The sequence below is a fragment of the Rhinolophus ferrumequinum genome, chromosome 6 (assembly GCF_004115265.2).
Source record: "Rhinolophus ferrumequinum isolate MPI-CBG mRhiFer1 chromosome 6, mRhiFer1_v1.p, whole genome shotgun sequence".
NCBI lineage: Eukaryota > Metazoa > Chordata > Mammalia > Chiroptera > Rhinolophidae > Rhinolophus > Rhinolophus ferrumequinum.
This window is the reverse complement of record NC_046289.1, coordinates 100,428,787-100,446,871: the sequence shown is the minus strand read 5'-3', so window position 1 is coordinate 100,446,871 and position 18,085 is coordinate 100,428,787. Positions and strand designations below refer to the sequence as shown.

General features: G+C 41.3%; 1 protein-coding gene across 1 annotated transcript in view; it reads left to right on the top strand.

Moving 5' to 3' along the window:
- HMG20A (high mobility group 20A) overlaps nt 1-18,085 on the top strand; it is a 67,182-nt gene that overhangs the window by 26,270 nt on the left and 22,827 nt on the right. Inside the window, exons 2-3 of the mRNA XM_033108118.1 lie at nt 11,921-12,013; nt 16,841-16,988. Coding sequence (XP_032964009.1) covers nt 11,921-12,013; nt 16,841-16,988 — 241 coding nt within the window. The remainder of the gene's footprint in view (nt 1-11,920; nt 12,014-16,840; nt 16,989-18,085) is intronic.

Sequence of the window (18,085 nt, the reverse complement as noted above, 5' to 3'; positions counted from 1 at the left end):
TTTATTGTTTTCTTTTTTAGGAGCAGAGTATATTTATATATGAAGGAAAAAAGAATAGCCATTGTTGCCAAAGAGGTTAAAATGATAGTAAGAGAACCAAAGTACTTGAAGAAACTAGAAGGATATCCTAAGCATGGTGTCAGCCATGGAGAAGATGTACTTAACATAAGAAATTACAGCACAGTGTACTAAGATTCCTACTAATAGAGTTCAAGTGCTAAGTGTTAGGTGCATAAGAAGAGGGGGTCAGTAGCTTCAGAGGATTTGAGAAAAGTATGGTAGTTGGATGTCAAATACTAATGTCAATCAGATAGCCTCCCACGTCTGGTTTTCTGCTTCGCACATCAGTGTCTGGTTCACAAGTGTGCAGCATAAGCCTTCAGTTCCTGACTACTGGGGAGCATCTGTAATGTTTAGAGGATTGCCCTGGGTCAGTCTGACAGATTTAGTCTGTCCCAGTGTCTGTGCCAGCTCCATAAAATCATCAGTTCCATGCCATCCTTCGTGGACGGCACAGCCATGCAAGAATTGCTCCGATTACAATAAAGCATTAGTAGTGGTAAATTTTCCTTCTTGTTCTTACTTTGTATTGTGCCTCAAAACTTCCCCAGGGTCCTGAAATGAATACATTTTTGCGTAATTCATATTACAGATTATCTATCTGTAGATAGTCTTGAGTCTGTCTTATTGTTCTAGTCGGTGTAATAAAGGATAAACAGTGAAAATGTGGGATTGCAGCGGTGAAAGGGCAGTCATGGATGTGAAGTTGTTAGTGTTTGGCTTTTTAAACAGAAGACCCAAGTACGTTACCGTGTGTCCCCGAGAATGAGACCGAGCCGGACCATCAGCTCTGATGCGTCCTATGGAGCAAACATTAATATGACCCAGTCTTCTAGTAAAACTTAAGACCGGATCTTATATTAATTTTGCTACAAACAACGCATTAGAGCTGATGGTCCAGCTAGGTCTTATTTTCAGGGAAACACAGTAGAACATACATCGTTGTGAGTGGGAGAAGAATCCCATTCTGGTTTTACATTTATCTCCGAAACTCAGCTGGCTCTTTGAGGTTAGGGAGATGCTTTTATGTTTGTTCATGAAGTCTACTATGATTCATCACTTTAGGAGGAACCTGTGCTTCCATATACTCATCCTATTCCCAAAGCACAGGACAAAGTAATCACCATCAACTTCACTTACTTTTTTTCCTAAGAAATGCCCTTCTCATCTTCCCAGTCTAAACATCTAATGGTAAGCATGCTCCAGCTCCCAGTGAGCAGGGTGTCTTTCATGAGGGACTCTGGTACTCCAATGTGGTAAGCATTGAAGAGATCCCTTCCCGCTCTCATCAGCATACAGGTGTGGCAAGCTGCGTGCTATACAGATTGACCTACATTTAAACTTCATATTCTGAGTAAAAATCTACAAGCTGGTGACCTACTCAGGTTGACGTATAACTGTAGCATAAACAAAAGTTCAACAGAAGTGTAGAGAAAGAGGCAAATGAAAGAAATGTAGACTAATAAAAATACAGAATTCCAGAATTTTTAGAGCTGAAATGAATCACAGCTGTCATCAGACAATTCTTTGGATAACTGAGGGGACAGTACTGAGAAGAGGAACATACTGGCGCTCTGTCCCCAGAGGAGTGCAATGAGGACCTGAGGATAGAAACGCCATGGGAATCGGCTGAGGAGGGGGTTCATTGCAAGGAAACGCCTTGTACTGGTCAGAGCTACTCATCCTGGGAGTGGGTATCCCTAAGAGAGACATTCGCTTTGGGGCCGAGCCTCGGAGGTGGAGATGGACCCAGTGACCTTTGTGGGACCTTCCAATCCTGGAATTCTTCTCTGAACCAGTACTTACTCCTTTCCTTTCAAGTTTTTTAAACATATATGCAGTAAAGCAAATCAAATATTTAAGTCAGTGAATTGTTACACATATACCTAAATACACATGTGAATGTGCATATTTCCAGCACTTCCGGAGGCTCTCCAGGCCTCTCCCTTCATAGATAAAACCATTGTTCTGATTTGTCACCAGAGTAGTTTGACCTGTACTTGAACATGCCAGAAATGTGCTCAGAATATTTACTCGTGGCTCTGGCTTCTTTTGTCCATCATGTCCGTGAGGCTCACCCACGTTGCATGCAGCTGTCGTTCAGTCTCCGTAGTGTCCCACTGGCATCACTGCAAGGCTGTGTCACAGTGTCATGGGTCAGCCCCACTGTGCAGCTGTGACTAGGGACAGTTCTGCAGACATTCTGCACTGTGTGTTGGTGGACGTCTGCACTCACTTCTCTTGGGACCTACGAGGGCTGGGGGTGCAGGATCATAGGGTAACAGTTACTGCCCAACTCCTTTCCAGTTATGCGCATTTACATTTCCACCAGCAACAGGAGACCTGCAGTTCCTCCTCATCCTTGCCGACACCGTCTTATCAGTCTTTTTTATTTCAGCTATTCTGGTGAATATGTTGTAGTGCTTCTTTTTCTATGGTTATTGATCATTTGAGAGTCTTTTATGAAGTGCTTGTTGTATTTTTAGCCCCTTTTTTTAATAAATTGGGTCATTTATCTTACTGATTTGTAGGAATTCTTTATATATTCTGAATATGAGTCTTTAGGGGATATATATTACAAATATAATTTCCCATTTTGTGGCTTCCTTTGTCACTCTTTGTTAACATGGTCTTTGATGAACATTCTTAATTTTAATGATTTCCAATTTATCATTTTTTACTTTTGTGGTTAGTGCTTTTTGTTTCCTCTTCAAGAAGTTTTTGCCTAGCCCAAAGTCATAAAGACATTTAGACCAATAATTCTTAAATTGTGATACTAAATTACATAATGGTAAATTTTCATTGGTTCACACACATTAAAAAAAGAAGTAGGGCGCTGGTTGGCCCAGTGGTTAGCATGCAGTGCTCACAACACCAAGGTCGCCAGTTTGAGTCCCACATGGGCCACTGAGCTGCGCCCTCCACAACTAGATTGAAGACAACGACTTGACTTAGAGCTGATGGGTCCTGGAAAAACATACTGTTCCCCAATATTCCCCAATTTAAAAAAAAAAAAGTAAATGGATAGAATTGTACTATTTTTTCCCATAATTTAATTATTAAACTTTCAGCATTAGCTGTAAATAAATAGATAATCATGATGATACTAAATCTGAAATTTACTATCAGAATAGACTTGGTTATTACTATGATAACAAAACCACTACAAAATCTCAGAGGCTTTATTTTCTCATTCATGCTACTTGTCCGAAGTGGGTTAACAGGGGTCTGTGCTGTTTTTGGTTTTTGGCAACGAGGCTGACATAAACTCTGTTGTAATAACACGTACATATTTTCATGATCACTGTAGTAGGGGGAGGGGAGCATGGAAAATTGCCGATGGTCTTAAACTTGCTGCCCAGAAGTATCATATGCCACAATGTTAGATACTCAGTAAGTATTTGTGGAATGCATGAAGCTCTTTTCCTATTACTTAGTTCCTAGACTACCAACATTTTTAAAAATCAACAGTAGTTTCAGTTACAGGAGCCTGGGCTCTAGATTCTAGGAATAGAGACCCATATTTTCTGCCCATGGCACTCAGCCTCTAGTCAGACACACACCTCCTCATGCCCTTCTCTGGAAGCAACCCCAGCCTTTATTTGTACTGTAATTATCTTCTCCATTCTGCCCCCACCCCCAAAGAAAGATAAGTCAATAATTCCCAATCTACCTATCCGTATCTTTTTCCCTCTCAGCTATCTCCCGATGAAAACCTACAGAGAAAGCTCTAACTGAATGTCACCTGATTGAACCCCAGTAACTGCCTAGGGCCTGAGCCAGCGTTCTTCTTCCCTCTGTAAAGCGTACTGACTCATGACCACAGCCTGGGGAGCGCTCTTAGCTAACTCTTTGTTGTTAGACACATACACATTAAGGATTAGCTTGTCTGCCTGGAGTATTGACCTCTATTATTATGTGATGCCCCTCTTTATTCCTGATAACTTGCCTTGCTCTGAAGTTTGCTCTGTCTGAAATTTAGATGGCTATTCTTGCTTCCTTTTGATTGGTGTTATATATTCCCATCCACATCTTCACTTTTAATCTACATGTGCCTCTGTATTTAAAGTGGTTGAAACTTTTTTGATCCACTCTCAGCATCTCTGTCCTTTAATTGGTGTATTTAGACCATTGATGTTTAAGGTGGTTATTGATATAGTTGGATTAATATCTCCCGTATTTGAATCTGTTTTCTATTTGTTGCCATTGTTCTTCTGTTTCTGTTTTTGTCTTCCACACTCTTTCTGCCTGTTTTGGTTTTAAGTGAGTGGTTTATGTGATTCCATTTTCTCTCCTTTTATTACCATAGTAATTATATTTATATTTTTACGTTTTTTAGTAGTTGGTTGCCCTCAAGTTTACAATATACATGTACAAGTAATATACAATATACAACTTATTCATGTCCACTGTCCTATAACAGTATACTATTAATGGGTTGTTCAAGTGCCTTATGATAGCAAAATGTTCCTAATTCCTCCCTCTCATCCCTTGCACCATTGCTGACATTTCACTTACACTAAGCACAAGTATGTGTGTATAAGCATACATAATTGAATACATTGAAGCTATTATTACTTTGAATAAACTGTTGTCAGATCAATTATGAATAAGGAAAATAAGTCATTTTACCTTCACTTACTCGTGCTCTTCCCTTCTTTATGTAGATCCCAGTTTCTGACCTATATCATTTTCCTTCTCACAGAAGAAATTTTTTAACATTTCTTGCAAGGGAGGTTTACTGGAAACAAATTCCCTTGATTCTTGTTTGTCTGAGAAAAATCTTTATTTTTCCCCTCACTTTTTTGTAATATAATTTTACAAGGTATAGAAATTTAGGCTGTTGGGGTATTTTTCCTCTCAATACTTTAAATATTTCACTCCACTCTGTTCCTGCTTGCATAGTTTCTGAAGAATGGTCAGATACAATTCTTATTTTTGCTCCTCTATAAAGTAAGGGTTTTTTTTTTAGTTCTTTTTTTTTTTTTTTTTTTTTTTACATTATTCCTGTTTGGTGTTCTCTGAGCTTCTTGGATCTGTCATTTGTGTCTGACATTAATTTGGAGATATTCTCAGTCATTACTACTTTTGTTCTTTTCTCCCTTTCTCCTGGTTTTCCCATTACATGTATCGTCGTTTAGTTACATTATTTGTAGAGATGTCCCACAATTTTTGAATAATCTGGTCTTTTTTTTAATTTCGGTCTTTTTTTATTTTCTTTGATTTTTCACTTTTAGTGATTTCTTTTGTCATATTCTCAAGCTCAGCGAGTCTTTCCTCGGGCATGTCCAGTCTACTACCGAGCCCATCAAATATATTCTTCATTTCTATTAGTGTTTTTGATCACTAGTGTTTTGATCACAGTATTTCTTTTTTTTTTTAATTAGTTTCAGGTGTACAAAACAATGTAATAGTTAGACTTTTATCATTTATATCCTTCACAAAGTGATAACCCCCCCGACCCAATCTACTACCCCTCTGACATCGCACACAGCCGTTACATTTCCACTGTCTCTATTCCTAATGCTGTACTCCACTTCTTGTAACTACATATATATATATATAATTGTAGATGACATTCATTATTGTTCAGCTTCAGGTGTACAGTGCAGTGATCAGGCATCTGCATCATCCCTGAGGTGGTCTCCCAAATGGGACACATGTCCATCGGATACTCTACAAAATCTTTACATTATTGATTACATTCCCCAAATTGACATTCGTATCCCTGTGGCCATCTTGTGGTTACTGACTGTGCTTTCTAATCCCCTCACCTTCCCCCTTATCCCCACCTCCCCTTCCCATCTAGCAACCCTCAGTTTTTCCTCTGTGTCTCTGAGACTGTTTCTGAGTAGTTCGTTCATTTATTTTCTTTAGATTCCACATATAAGTGAGATCATATGGTATTTGTCTTCCTCTGACTTATTTCACTTAGCATAATGTTCTCTAGGTCCATCCATATTGTTGCAAATGGTAAGATTTCATTCTTCTTTATGGTTGCGTAATACTCCATTGTATAAATGTACCACAGTTTCTTAATCCAATCGTCTACCGATGGGCATTTCGGTTGTTTCCATGTCTTGGCTATTGTCCATAGTGCTGCAATAAACATAGGGCTGCATAAATTTTTTCGAATTAGAGTTTTAGATTCCTCTGGATAGATACTTAGGGGTAGAATTGCTGAGTCATAAGTAGTTCCATTTTCAGATTTTTGAGATACCTCCATACTGTTTTCTGTAGTAGCTGCACCAATCTGCAATCTCACCAACAGTGCACAAGGGTTCCCTTTTCTCCACATTCATGCCAGCACTTGTTGTTTGTTGATTTATTGATGTAGCCATTTTGACTGGGGTGAGGTGGCATCTCATTGTGGTTTTTATTTGCATTTCTCTAATGATTAGTGAGGTTGAGCAATTTTTCACTTGTCTGTCCAGCTTCATTTTTTTGCATGTGTCTGTCCAGGTTTCCCAGCACTATTTATTGAATAGACTGTCTTTACCCCATCGTACATTCTTGCTTCCATTGTCGTAGATTAAATGGCCATATAGGTATGGATTTATTTCTGGGCTCCCTATTCTGTTCCATTGATCTATGTGTCTGTTTTTATGTCAGTACCATGCTGTTTTGATTACTGTAGCCTTGTAGTATAATTTGATGTCAGGTATCGTTATACCTCCCACTTTGTTCTTATTTCTCAAGATTGCCGAGGCTTTCTGGGGTCTTTTATGGTTCCATATAAATTTTAGGATTATATGTTCTATTTCTGTGAAAAATGTCCTTGGTAGTTTGATAGAAATTGCATTGTATCTGTATATTGCCTTAGGCAGTATGAACATTTTAACTATATTAATTTTTCCTATCCATGAGCATGGTATGTGTTTCCATCTATTTGTATCTTCTTTAATTTCTCTCTTCAGTGTCTTATAATTTTCTGAGTACAGATCTTTTACTTCTTTGGTTAAATTTATTGCTAGGTATTTTATAGTCTTTGAAGCAATTGTAAATGGGATTGTTTTCTTAATTTCTCCTTCTGATATTTTATTATTTGTATATACAAATGCAAGTGATTTCTGAATATTAATTTTCTATGCTGCTACTTTACTAAAACCAGTATTTCTTTTGGATTCATTCTTAGAATTTCCATCTCTTTGCTTACATTATCCATCTGTTCCTGCATGTTGCCTACTTTTTCCATTAAAGCTCTTAACACATTAATCACAATTTTTTAAAATTCTGGTCTGATAATTTCAACATTCACGCCATATCTTACTTTGGTTCTGATGCTTGTTCAGTCTCTTTAAACTGTGTTTTTGTCTTTTAGTCTGCTGTGTAATTTTTTTTGTTGAAAAGTTGGTATGATATTCTGGGTGAAAGGAACTATGGTGCTTAGGCCTTCAGAATGGTAATGGTAAGGCGTTCGGAATGGTAATGGTAAGGTAATGTAATCATAGTCTTATGATTAGGTCTCAGTCTTTTGGTGAGCCTGTGCCCATGGACTGTGAACGTCAAGAGTGCTTCTCGGGTTTTTCCCCCATTTGGGTTGGACAAGATAGCTAGAGGGGGCTGGAGTTGATATTTCCCTAGCACTCTGAAAAATGTAGTAAGGATGTAGAGAATTTAGAGCTCTCATACATTGCTGATGGGACTGTAAAGTGGTGCAGGTGCTTTGGAAAACAGTTTGGCAGTTCCTGAAAGTGTTAAACGTGGAGTTACCACATGACCCAGCAATTCCACTCCTAGGTATGTGCCCACAAAGAATGAAAACATCTGCGCACAGAAACTTGTACACACATGTTCATAAGCAGCATTATTCACAAAATAGCCCAAAAGTGGCAAACAGCCCAAGTTTATCAGCTGATGAATGAGTAAATAAAATGTGTATACCATACAATGGAATATTTTTCATCCATAAAAAAGAATGAAATCCTGATGCATGCTGCAGTGTGATGAACCTGGAGACCATCATGCTGAGTGGCAGAAGGCAGACAGGAAAGACCACGCAGTATGATCCCATTTATATGCAATGTCCAGAATAGGCATATCCATAAAGACAGAAAGCAGAGTAGTGGTCACCTGGCTCTAGGGGAAGGGGTATGGGGACTCACTGCTATGGGTACTGATGGGAGTGGTAGAAATGTTCTAAAATCAATTACGGTGTTGGTTGCACATGTTTATAAATATATGAAAGCCACTGAATTGTACACTATAAAGGGGTGAGTTTCATGGTATGTGAATTATATGTTTAAAGAAATAAAACAATGTAGCATGGCTTTTGTTGTGGGTCTGGGGAGTGTGAGGAGATGAGGCTAAGTGGGAGGGTCTGAGTGAGTTGGATTGCATTTGTTCAGAAAAGGTGGACAGAGCTGCCGTGGCGACTGGGAAATACCCTAAGAACACGTAGAATAAGCACTGAGAGCATGGAGGGCCAGTGTGTTTGGAGATCATGAACTTATAGCAGCACCCTTTATTTTGTGATTTTTTTCCCCCAAGACCATCCTGAGCTAAAGCTCTGAAGTGATACACATGTGGGATAGAGAAGGAGAGCAAGGAATTGAGAGTTAGCAAAAGAATACTCGAGATGCAGGCACAGATGGAAGGTGCACAGAGCAGGCAGTCGGTGGGCAGTGAGCACGTCTGTGTGGTCAGAGGCCAGTTGTAGAGGTAACTGAGAGGGGAGAGGGCAGGCTAGTGGTCAGGGACTTCTCAGTTGGAGGTTCATGTAGCCGAGCGCCACGGTTCTTAAAGAAGCCGGGAATTTTGCTTAAGGGTTGTAGTAGGGAAAATGAGGGGAGAACCCCACCTCTCCTCTCGCGGTGTGTGTAGGGGAGGGGATAACTCTGTACCTCCAAGTGGGAGGACTTAATAAAGTGGGATTGACCTGTCAGGTAAGGAAAGTGGAGAGAGCCAGCCCCAGAAAACGGAAGTACAGACTGCTTCCAGCACAGCCCCACACACCTGAAATAACAGTCTCATTGTTGAGATCATTCCTTTTGTCAGGAGAGGTTATTGGAACAATCTTAGTTGAGGAACATTTCTTAAGCTCCACCTAAATTCCTTTGTTCTGGCCCCATATTGACTAAAGCAATGACCGGGTCAGGGTTTGGCCTCCTTATTACTGCAGGGAGAGAAGGTGTTGATTGGCCAACAAATATCTTCCATGCTTAATAGCATTCTCATTACAATTTTTATAATCATTAAATATTGTAAATTGGCACTGTTTTATACATCAATTTTTTTTCAGTGTTAGAGGGCATGTTTGGATTTCCAAAGCTACATACAGCCCAGACCCTGGTTCAAAGTATAAGCTCCAAGCTGATAGCACTTTTTAAGCCCTCCAGGTGGAAGTCTTTACTGGACTAGTCCCTTCTGCAGGGAACACCTGCATGAGACACCTGTTTATATAAACAGCATGCAGGAGCACAAGTGTGCACTGCCTGCCTGTACGTACGTCTTTACCTTTCCAGGGCAGCAGTCATTCATTTCTTCAGTTCTTTGCACAAAATTTCACAGTTCATTGTGGCCTCTGTACTAGGACATTCTGAGGCACAGAGCCTGCACTGAAGGCCTTTGGGCAGCACTGGCCTGGCAACCGTGATTCAGTCTGAATCACCCCGCATGGACCATATGACAGCAGATTCTTGCAGGATTCCAGCCATAAGCTTGGGAAACATTTTATTTTCCAACTTACTGGAGAGTTTCGATGCCTTTGGGTTTCACTGGACCATTTCCTCATTTCCTTCTTTTGTTAAGCTTGGCCACTTAACCTTCCACCCACTTTATTATTCATTTTTAGGGACCTGACTATTCAGTAATACTAGAGAAAGTATGTCTGAAGCCATATGGATTAAGTAAAACCAACTTAAGAGAAAAAAGAAAAGACAAGAAATAGCTGTTCTCTGCCCTTTCTTTATTCATGATCTGTTTAGATGTTGTTGAGGCTGTGTTGTTCAGCTGCCTCCCGTATTCCAGAAATGACTAGATATCTGGGAAACACTTAGAGAGGGCCCTGTTGGCACAGTGAATGAAAGGACACTTCATTGGTCCCCCCAGGTACCGTTCCTTCTTTTGAGGTGTGACGGGGTGCCAAGAGCTTCAAATGCTGAATCTTGAGGTTCTTGAAGACAACTTATTTCTAGGGGGACTTTTAGAAAGAAGCAGTTAAGTGAGTCCTTTGAAGGTCTGGGTTATGTACCTGGCTCTTTGAGGTTTGTGGTGGTGTGCAGGCCGACTGCATGCCATCTGAGTGATGTGTTTTCTTCGGTAAGATGAATATTGGTTTATGGTGATGTTAACAGCCTCTAAAGACCAAACTCTAATCTGGTCTGTGTATAATGTGAATGAAAACTTGTGTCAGGATTATTCTAGAAAACATGTAGACTGAACTTTTTCAGGATTTGTTAGCATCCCCTGTAAAGCCCCCTATCCTGAAGGAATTGAGAAGGGTTAGCAAACACCTAGCACATGGAAGAAACCCCTTACTCTGGTTCAGTAGAGGTTCCTCTCTCTGCCTCGCACGCTTTACCCACTGTAAAAAAAAGCACTAGATGAACTCATGTGCTTTTTAACATTGAGCAACCTATGGAACTTGGTCTGCTAACTAACAAATTGAGATGTGAAAACGAGAAAATAAGAAGAAGAATTAAGTCATCAGTTTGGAGGTAAATTACTCTCGAATGTTTAGAATACAGCGTCAGTGTCGCCTGCATTTTCCTCTATCTGTGCACCTCAGCGGGGGGCCACCCGAGCTCTGCCTGGGCTGCTGTGCTTCCCTGTAATCGGCCTTCGCTGGGTCTCATCGCACAGCACCGGGGATGACCTGAGGGAGCTCCGCGGTGGTCTCCTCATTTGCTTCTCTGGCTTCTCATCCTCCCCGTTGACGAGGCACTCTTTGTCATGAGTGGTTTGCAGTTCCGCTTAAGTGGCTGATGGTTGGGGTCACTTTTGAGTGTTTTGTTTGAATATGACTTGCATGATGAATGGAAGGCTGCCGCTTTTAGCTATCTGGATGAGCCTTGAAGGGGAAAACCCTTTCTTGGTAGTGATATAGGCTACATGAAATTACTCTGTTGGTCACTTTGTCCTTTCAGCCTGATAACCTCAAGTCCTTGGGACCTGTTTGTTTTCCTCAGTTAAGCTTGGTGGTTTCCTGCACCCAGGTGCATGCTGTCTGCGGATGGCCAGCGTGGTGGGGTGGGGTGTATTTCTGACCTGGAAGTGTGGTTTCTTTAACTCTGGAGGGCACCAGGATGCCTCCCATCCTGCTTCCTGTGCATGATTTCCTTTCGGAGGGCTTGGTTTGTCACCACTGAATCGAAGGGATGATTCATCTGGGACGGTACTGGTAACGCTGTCATAACAATACCTTTCTTTATATAATGATACTCAAAGCACTTACCCATCTTAGCCTGTCTGTGTTTATGAAGCACGGGCAGTTTAATCCTTCACAATACGCCTGTGGGTTAAGTCAGCAATTGTGTCTAAGATAGTATCTCAAAGAGGGCGAATAACTTGCTGGGAGTTGCAATGCTTCTGAATTACTCTGCTTAACAATTTCTGCAGGAAATGAAGCATACTTTTGTTGAAGATATTCTGAATAAACAAAAAGGAATTTTCCATACTGTCTCAGTTGTTAAAAATCTTAACTATTTTTGTTCTGGTCAGTTGATTAAGACCAGGGCTGGAAGCCCATTCTTTAACCATAGAGTTTAGATTGATGTGTCCAAGTCAAGAAAATAAATATTCAGGTCAGTTTCTGTTCTGCTGATGTGACAAAGTTAAGGAAGACTGGCTCTTACATGAGTGGGACTTGCACTGGAGGTAATTAAGCTATTAATTATTTTTTATTCTCTCTTCCTTTTAGAGAGATGGAAACCTTGATGACCAGTTCCACCCTGCCTCCCCTTTTTGCAGATGAAGATGGCTCCAAGGAGAGCAATGATCTGGCTACTGCCGGGTAAGCAGCTGCTTTGGGACACAGGCCTCTTCCCAGCCTTCAAAACAAAGTTCCTAACAAAGTACGAGGTGCCCAAGAGGCAGTTTGGTAGCATAAGAATAGAAGGTCCAGTTGCTGCTCTTTTCAAGAGAGTGAGAGTAAGAGCCCTCATAAACTGCTCCGTGATCTGACTCAGCTGTCACTGGGGTGCTTTGGCCCCTGGGAGCTAGAACAGCACATGTGGGGTCTAGCAAACATCCCGACTCCAGTTCATATAATTACATGCTCACCGTTAAGGAAATACTGCCACGCAGCTGGCTCTGCAAATCAAATGCATTTTCTGTTTGAATTGCCACAGGTATTAAAACAATTTTTTTCCTAAAGGTCAGATGTTTGGGTTTTTTAAGATTAGATTCTTTAATACGGTTCTCTGTTCAAGATGCCTAGCTTGTTTCTGTTCCTCTTTTTCCCCATCTCACTTCTTCACTCTTTTTGGGCAGATTAAGTAAAGGCATATAGAAAAGGGCTAATAGCAATATAGTCCTTCTTCCATGAAAATCTCTGTTACACTTGAATTTTTATTGTTTCTATTTAGAAGTTACTTGCCAAGGAAGAAATGTATTCACTAATAGATTGAAGTGCTAGCTGATCCTTAAGATGAATTATTTTAATATTCTATACAGCTCTGTAAAAATAGACTACACTCTGTAATTCTGTCTCCTTCCTTCACTTTTATTTCCTGCCTCATTAATATCTGCCTCTGACTTTAGTATTCAGATGAAACTGTTCTCCAAGACCTTTCTAAAGTCTGCTCAATTCAATTCATTTCAATAAAAATTTCTGAGTGTCTACTATGTGCCAACACCTTTCTAGGCACTAGATATTAAGCTGTGACCAAGAAAGACAGAAATCCCAGCCCCTATAGAGCTCGTTCTACCAGGAAGGCAGACAGGATGAATAAGGAAATACATACTATGTTGTGAAGAACTATGGGCTGAAAAAGAAAGTAGGGAAGCAGGAGAGGAAGGGTTTGGGTGCAGCTTTCGAGAAGATGGCCCAGAAAAGCTTTAGTGACAGAGTGACTGGAACAAAGGGCTGCAGGAAGTAAGGGAGCCAGCCTGCAGTGACCTGATGAAGGTATTCTGGGCAGACGCCCTGAGGGGGTGAGTTCCTACCTTTTGGACGAAGCCAAGAGGCCAGTGTGACCTGAGCAGAGCACACGGGGGAAGGAGTAATAGAGGGTTACGTCCGTGTTTCTCAGGCTGTAATGTACACATGAGTTGCCTAAGAGCTTATTAAAACACAGGTTCTGAGTCAGAAAGTCTGCATTTAATAAGCTGCCAGGTAATGCCAGTGCTGCTGGTGTGAGGCCCAGACTTGAGTTACAAGGATCTTGTAGGATCTCAGATCAGAGAAAGCACTTGAACTGTTCTCGGAGTGAGATGGGAAAGCATAGGAGGGTTTTGAGCAGAAGGATATGTATGACCTGTTGTTTTTCACTAGGATCTCTGTGACTGCTACACTGAGAATAGAGTGAAGGGAGCAGGGGCTGGAGCAAGACCCGTTAGCCTCCTGAGAGAATTCAGATGAGAGGTGATGACTTACAAAACATCACTATTGACTTGGACAGGAGTATTTGAGGTGGAGTAGTAGAGGCAAAAACCTCACTGGAGCGGTTTCCAAGCTAATGGGAATGGGGTGGTGAGAAGTACAGAATTCTAGATATACTTTAAAGGTAAACCAAACAGGATTTGCCCGCAAGACCAGGTAAGGTATAATAGGGAGAAAAAAGCAATTAAAGACTACTCCCAAGTTCTGGCCTATGAGACTGAAGGGGTGGAATCACCGTTAACTTAGGTGGTTAAAAGTAAGCAAGTGGGGAGGGAAGTTGAGTAGCTCGGTTTTGTAGATGGTAAACTTGAGATGCTTATTAGGTATCCACACAGAGATGTCAAGTCGGTGGATTGATATCAGGTTCTGAAGTCAGAGGAAGTCTAGACTAGAAAGAGAAAACTGGGATCATTGATACACATAGCGCTAATATTTAAAGCCATGAGATTGGACGAGATCACCAAGGAAATGAGCACTGTGTGGATAAAAAAAAGAAAAGCTCTAATGCCTGAGCTTTGGGGTACTCCAGCATCTAGAAGTCAGACAGAGAGGAAGAGTCAGCCAGGAAGAGTAAAGCGAGCAGCTGAAACGACGGCAGAAAAGCCAGAGGAATGTGGGGTCCTGGGAACCAAGGAAAAAGGGAGGCAAAGAGCTCAATGAGGTCAGATACTTTTGGAAGATCAGGTAAGATGAGGACTGACAAATGACATTGGTCTTACCATCTAGGTCATTGGTGACTTTGACAGGAGTTGTAAGCACCTCTTTCCTTTGGGTGGGTTTGAGATTGAATGGAGAGAAACTGAAGACGGTAAGTATAACCAGTTCTTTCCAGCATAAACAAATAGAGTCAGTAAGTGTAAACAGTTCTATAAAGGAAAAGAGAAAAATGAAGTGGGATCCAGAAAGTGTTTTTTGTTTTCTCTTGTGTTGTTTTAAGATCAGAGTAATAATGCCACATCTGTGTGCTGGTTAGGCGAATCCAGTAGAGAGGAAAGAACTGGTGATGCCAGAGAGGGCAGCATTGCTGGAGCCCCGTCTGAGCTCGCTCGCAGGTGTGGGATCCAGGGCACAAATGGGAGGCTTTGGCTTTAGCTCAGAGCATGGGCATTTCACTCATGGGAACAAAAGAGTATTTTTCCCTTTTCAGTCTTTATCCAACTTGTCATCTCCAAGGCCTTTGATTTGTCTTTGGCCACTGCCTTCTGGTTCCTGGGTTCCTGTCCATTCCAGTCAGGGATTCGCAGGATCGGGATTCTCTCAACCTACTCCTCATATTTACTGAAATAAGAATGTGCAAAAGTTAGTCACTTAAAAATTGATGGCGCAGTTGAAATGAGAATGACAGTGAAAGAACAAGTTGCCTAAGACATCTAAAATGATTGAAATATTTGGAACACAAAACTGCCGCGATCAAGTATAAATTCTTCCATTTTCAGGACAGTCTGCATCTGCTTTCATTCATTCCACAGTACACTGTAATCTGGTTTTTATTTGCATAATTCCACTAAAACTCTTCTCCCGAAAATTTCCAGCAAACTTTAAGTCTTCAAATTTAGCAGATTCTTCTGGCCTATTTATTTCGCATCTGCTACTTTTTACTTGGTTAGTACCCATTTCTTAAGTCTGCCTGCCTTGCCCTCTGTCACAGTATTCTCCTAAATCGCCCACACCCTCTCCAGCCTGTTCCAGCTCTTCTAACACTTGTTCCTAAAATGACAGTGTTCCAGCAGAGTTCTGTGCTGACTTTTCTTCTCACTGTCCTTCTGGAGAATGGCTAGCACTTCTCATTGTTTCCATGGGCTGATCCCTCTCCAGTCTGTCTCTCAGGGCGTGTTTCTGGTTGTAAGTGAGGCAGCTCCACTGAGTTATGCCTTGAGTATTTCAAACATACCATTTTCTCATCTGTCTTTCCTACACACACTCTCACACACACACACACACACACTCTCTGTCTCTCTCTCTCTCTCTGTCTCTCTGTCTCTCTCTCTCTCTCTCTCTCTCTCTCTCTCTCTCTCTCTCTCTCTCCAGTTGTTACCTTGGCTCATAGTACATAATCACCTCAGAATTACCTTTGACTGTTTTTCCCTTCACTCTATTCAGTTCTCTCCGTTCTCCCTCTTAAGTGCCTCTTAGCTTTGTCTCCCGCCCTCCATTCTGCCTGCCCTGTGTCTCACTTCGTCTATGGCAGTGTTCTCCTGATAGTGTCCCCTTTCTCCTGTTATACCATGTTACCCTGCTTGTGAAGACATTGTTTACCTGATGAATGCCTCGTCATCTTTCAAGACCCGCTCTGTAAAATCTCTCTTAACATCCTCTCCACACACACCCCATTTATCAGACCCTCTGCCGAGCCTTCAGGGCACGTTATACAGACCTGTATTTCAGTCCTTATAGCACATTGTAATCATGTGCCCATAACCCTATGAAGTATCTGTCTCCAAGAATGACGACTGAATAGTATTCTCTGATACATCCTCCTCCACCTTCCCCACTCCTCCCCCAGAAAGCCTCAGCTGCTGCTGGCACATGGTGTGGCCTTTTCTTTCACTTCTTTATCCACATGTGATAGGATAAGTCAGCCTAAGTCCCAGCCGTTCTTGGTATCCGCTTGTGAACTCTGGTTTGCTAACTCATCTGAAACAAATGGTAGGAACAGGAAAGAAATATATCTGTGTGATTCGTTACATTTATACCTGAACTTACTGACCTTGATAATGCTGTTCTTAAATGATCTGGTCGTCGGTAAACAGTATCACCCAGGACGGAATCGCCCATGGGATGTCCCATGCTTGAGACACTTCTCACGCCCTTTAAGCACTCTCTCCTTTGGGTGGGGCACACTCCTACAGCTACCATTCCTAGGCTCCTTTTCCAATAGTGGTATTCCCCTTTATGTTCTGCTTAAAGGTAGCACATGAAAGTCACACTCTGTCGCATGCTCAGAACTAAAATGTGAAGTCTGCGTTGAGGGGAGAGGTAATATTTTGGGGAAAGAATATGGTTGTTTTTAGTAGGAGACTTCTTCGTGGAACTGCCCTGGTTTAATCAAGCACTGAAACCACTTTTTTTAAATGCTCTGTAACTGCTCTGGAGACAGTTTACTTTTATATAGAATAAGGTGGGGGGATTAATTCAAGGACTGGCATGTGCTTTTGCCAGCAGGGAAATTTGTTTTAAACCGTGGTGAGGAGGAGATTTTGATACTGAACTTTTGTTCTTCTGCCTTCTGCTCTTCAGGCTTCCCCACCCTGAGGCTCCATACGGTCGTGGACCCACATCATCCACCACCAATTCAGAATTTGTGGAGGATCTCTCCCAAGGTCAGTTACTTCAGAGTGAGGCCTCAAACACAGCAGACGGCAGTGAACAGAGGCATGAGGATGAGGTAAGCGGAAGGAGCTCCTCCGTTACTGGTTTCTGAAGCTTCTAAGGAGGCAGGCAGCAAGGAGTTGATCGAGGCCCAGAATCTGGCTTTCTTACATTCTGCAGGATTTTCTGCTGTACATAGAATCACATTAATGGTTTTAAGGACATAAAAGACAAGCAGACTTTTCCCAAAACCCCTGCCTAAGAAATGTACATCTACACCATGTTAGATACTCAACAAATGCTTGTTGAATGAGTGAATGAGTTATTTAGTTAAATAAGTAATCAGTGAGAAGTCCTCCTGCCCCTGTTCAAGCCCACACGCTGCAGCCTACAGTTACAGGTGCCCAGAGCTTCACAGCCCGTGCCGCTCCTCTGGCCTCCCATCGGGACACCTGGCCATCACACAGAGGTTGCCGGTGGGCCTGGGGAGTCATGCCCGGCTAGACGTCAGAGTCCTCACAAATGACTGAGTACATACATTGTCTAAGTTGTAAGGCACTCTTTTATCCACAAAAGAGTGCCACCACTGATCTTTATCTTTTATTTTTAAAAAACTGATTTTTTCATGTTGGCATTCTTAAAGGTTTTAATGAAAGCTTAAAGCTTCTCAAGCATCTTAAAATCCTTAGTAGCTTTAATGTTACTAAGTTAACTGAAAAAAAAAACCGATATCAAATACACCATTTGCCCAGTGGTGAATTATTGCACCATTTTATATATTTTTGGAGGAGTGTAATACTGTAATTAATATTTAGGTGTTTTTGTCCTGTTTTGTTTATTTTTCTCTTTTCTGAAATAAGAATTCTTGTATCCATAAAGCATCGTTGACTGATAGGCTATGTACCTTGCATCTCATTTTAAAGGACTAGGAACAGTGTCGTGCTGAAGCGTCAGTGGTGCCTCAGTCCTTTTTTAAAGCTTTTTTAGAGGTGATTTAATCTTTTGATTTAACTATAACATATAAAGATTTCTCATCTTATAAAATAAACATCTTAAGGAACAAATCAACAAGCCATAAAACTAGTCTTCATTTTGGATATATTATACTTATCTAAGACTTAGGTATTAATTTAAAAATCTATGTGCTGTGTGCTGTGGGAAATAAACTGGTCT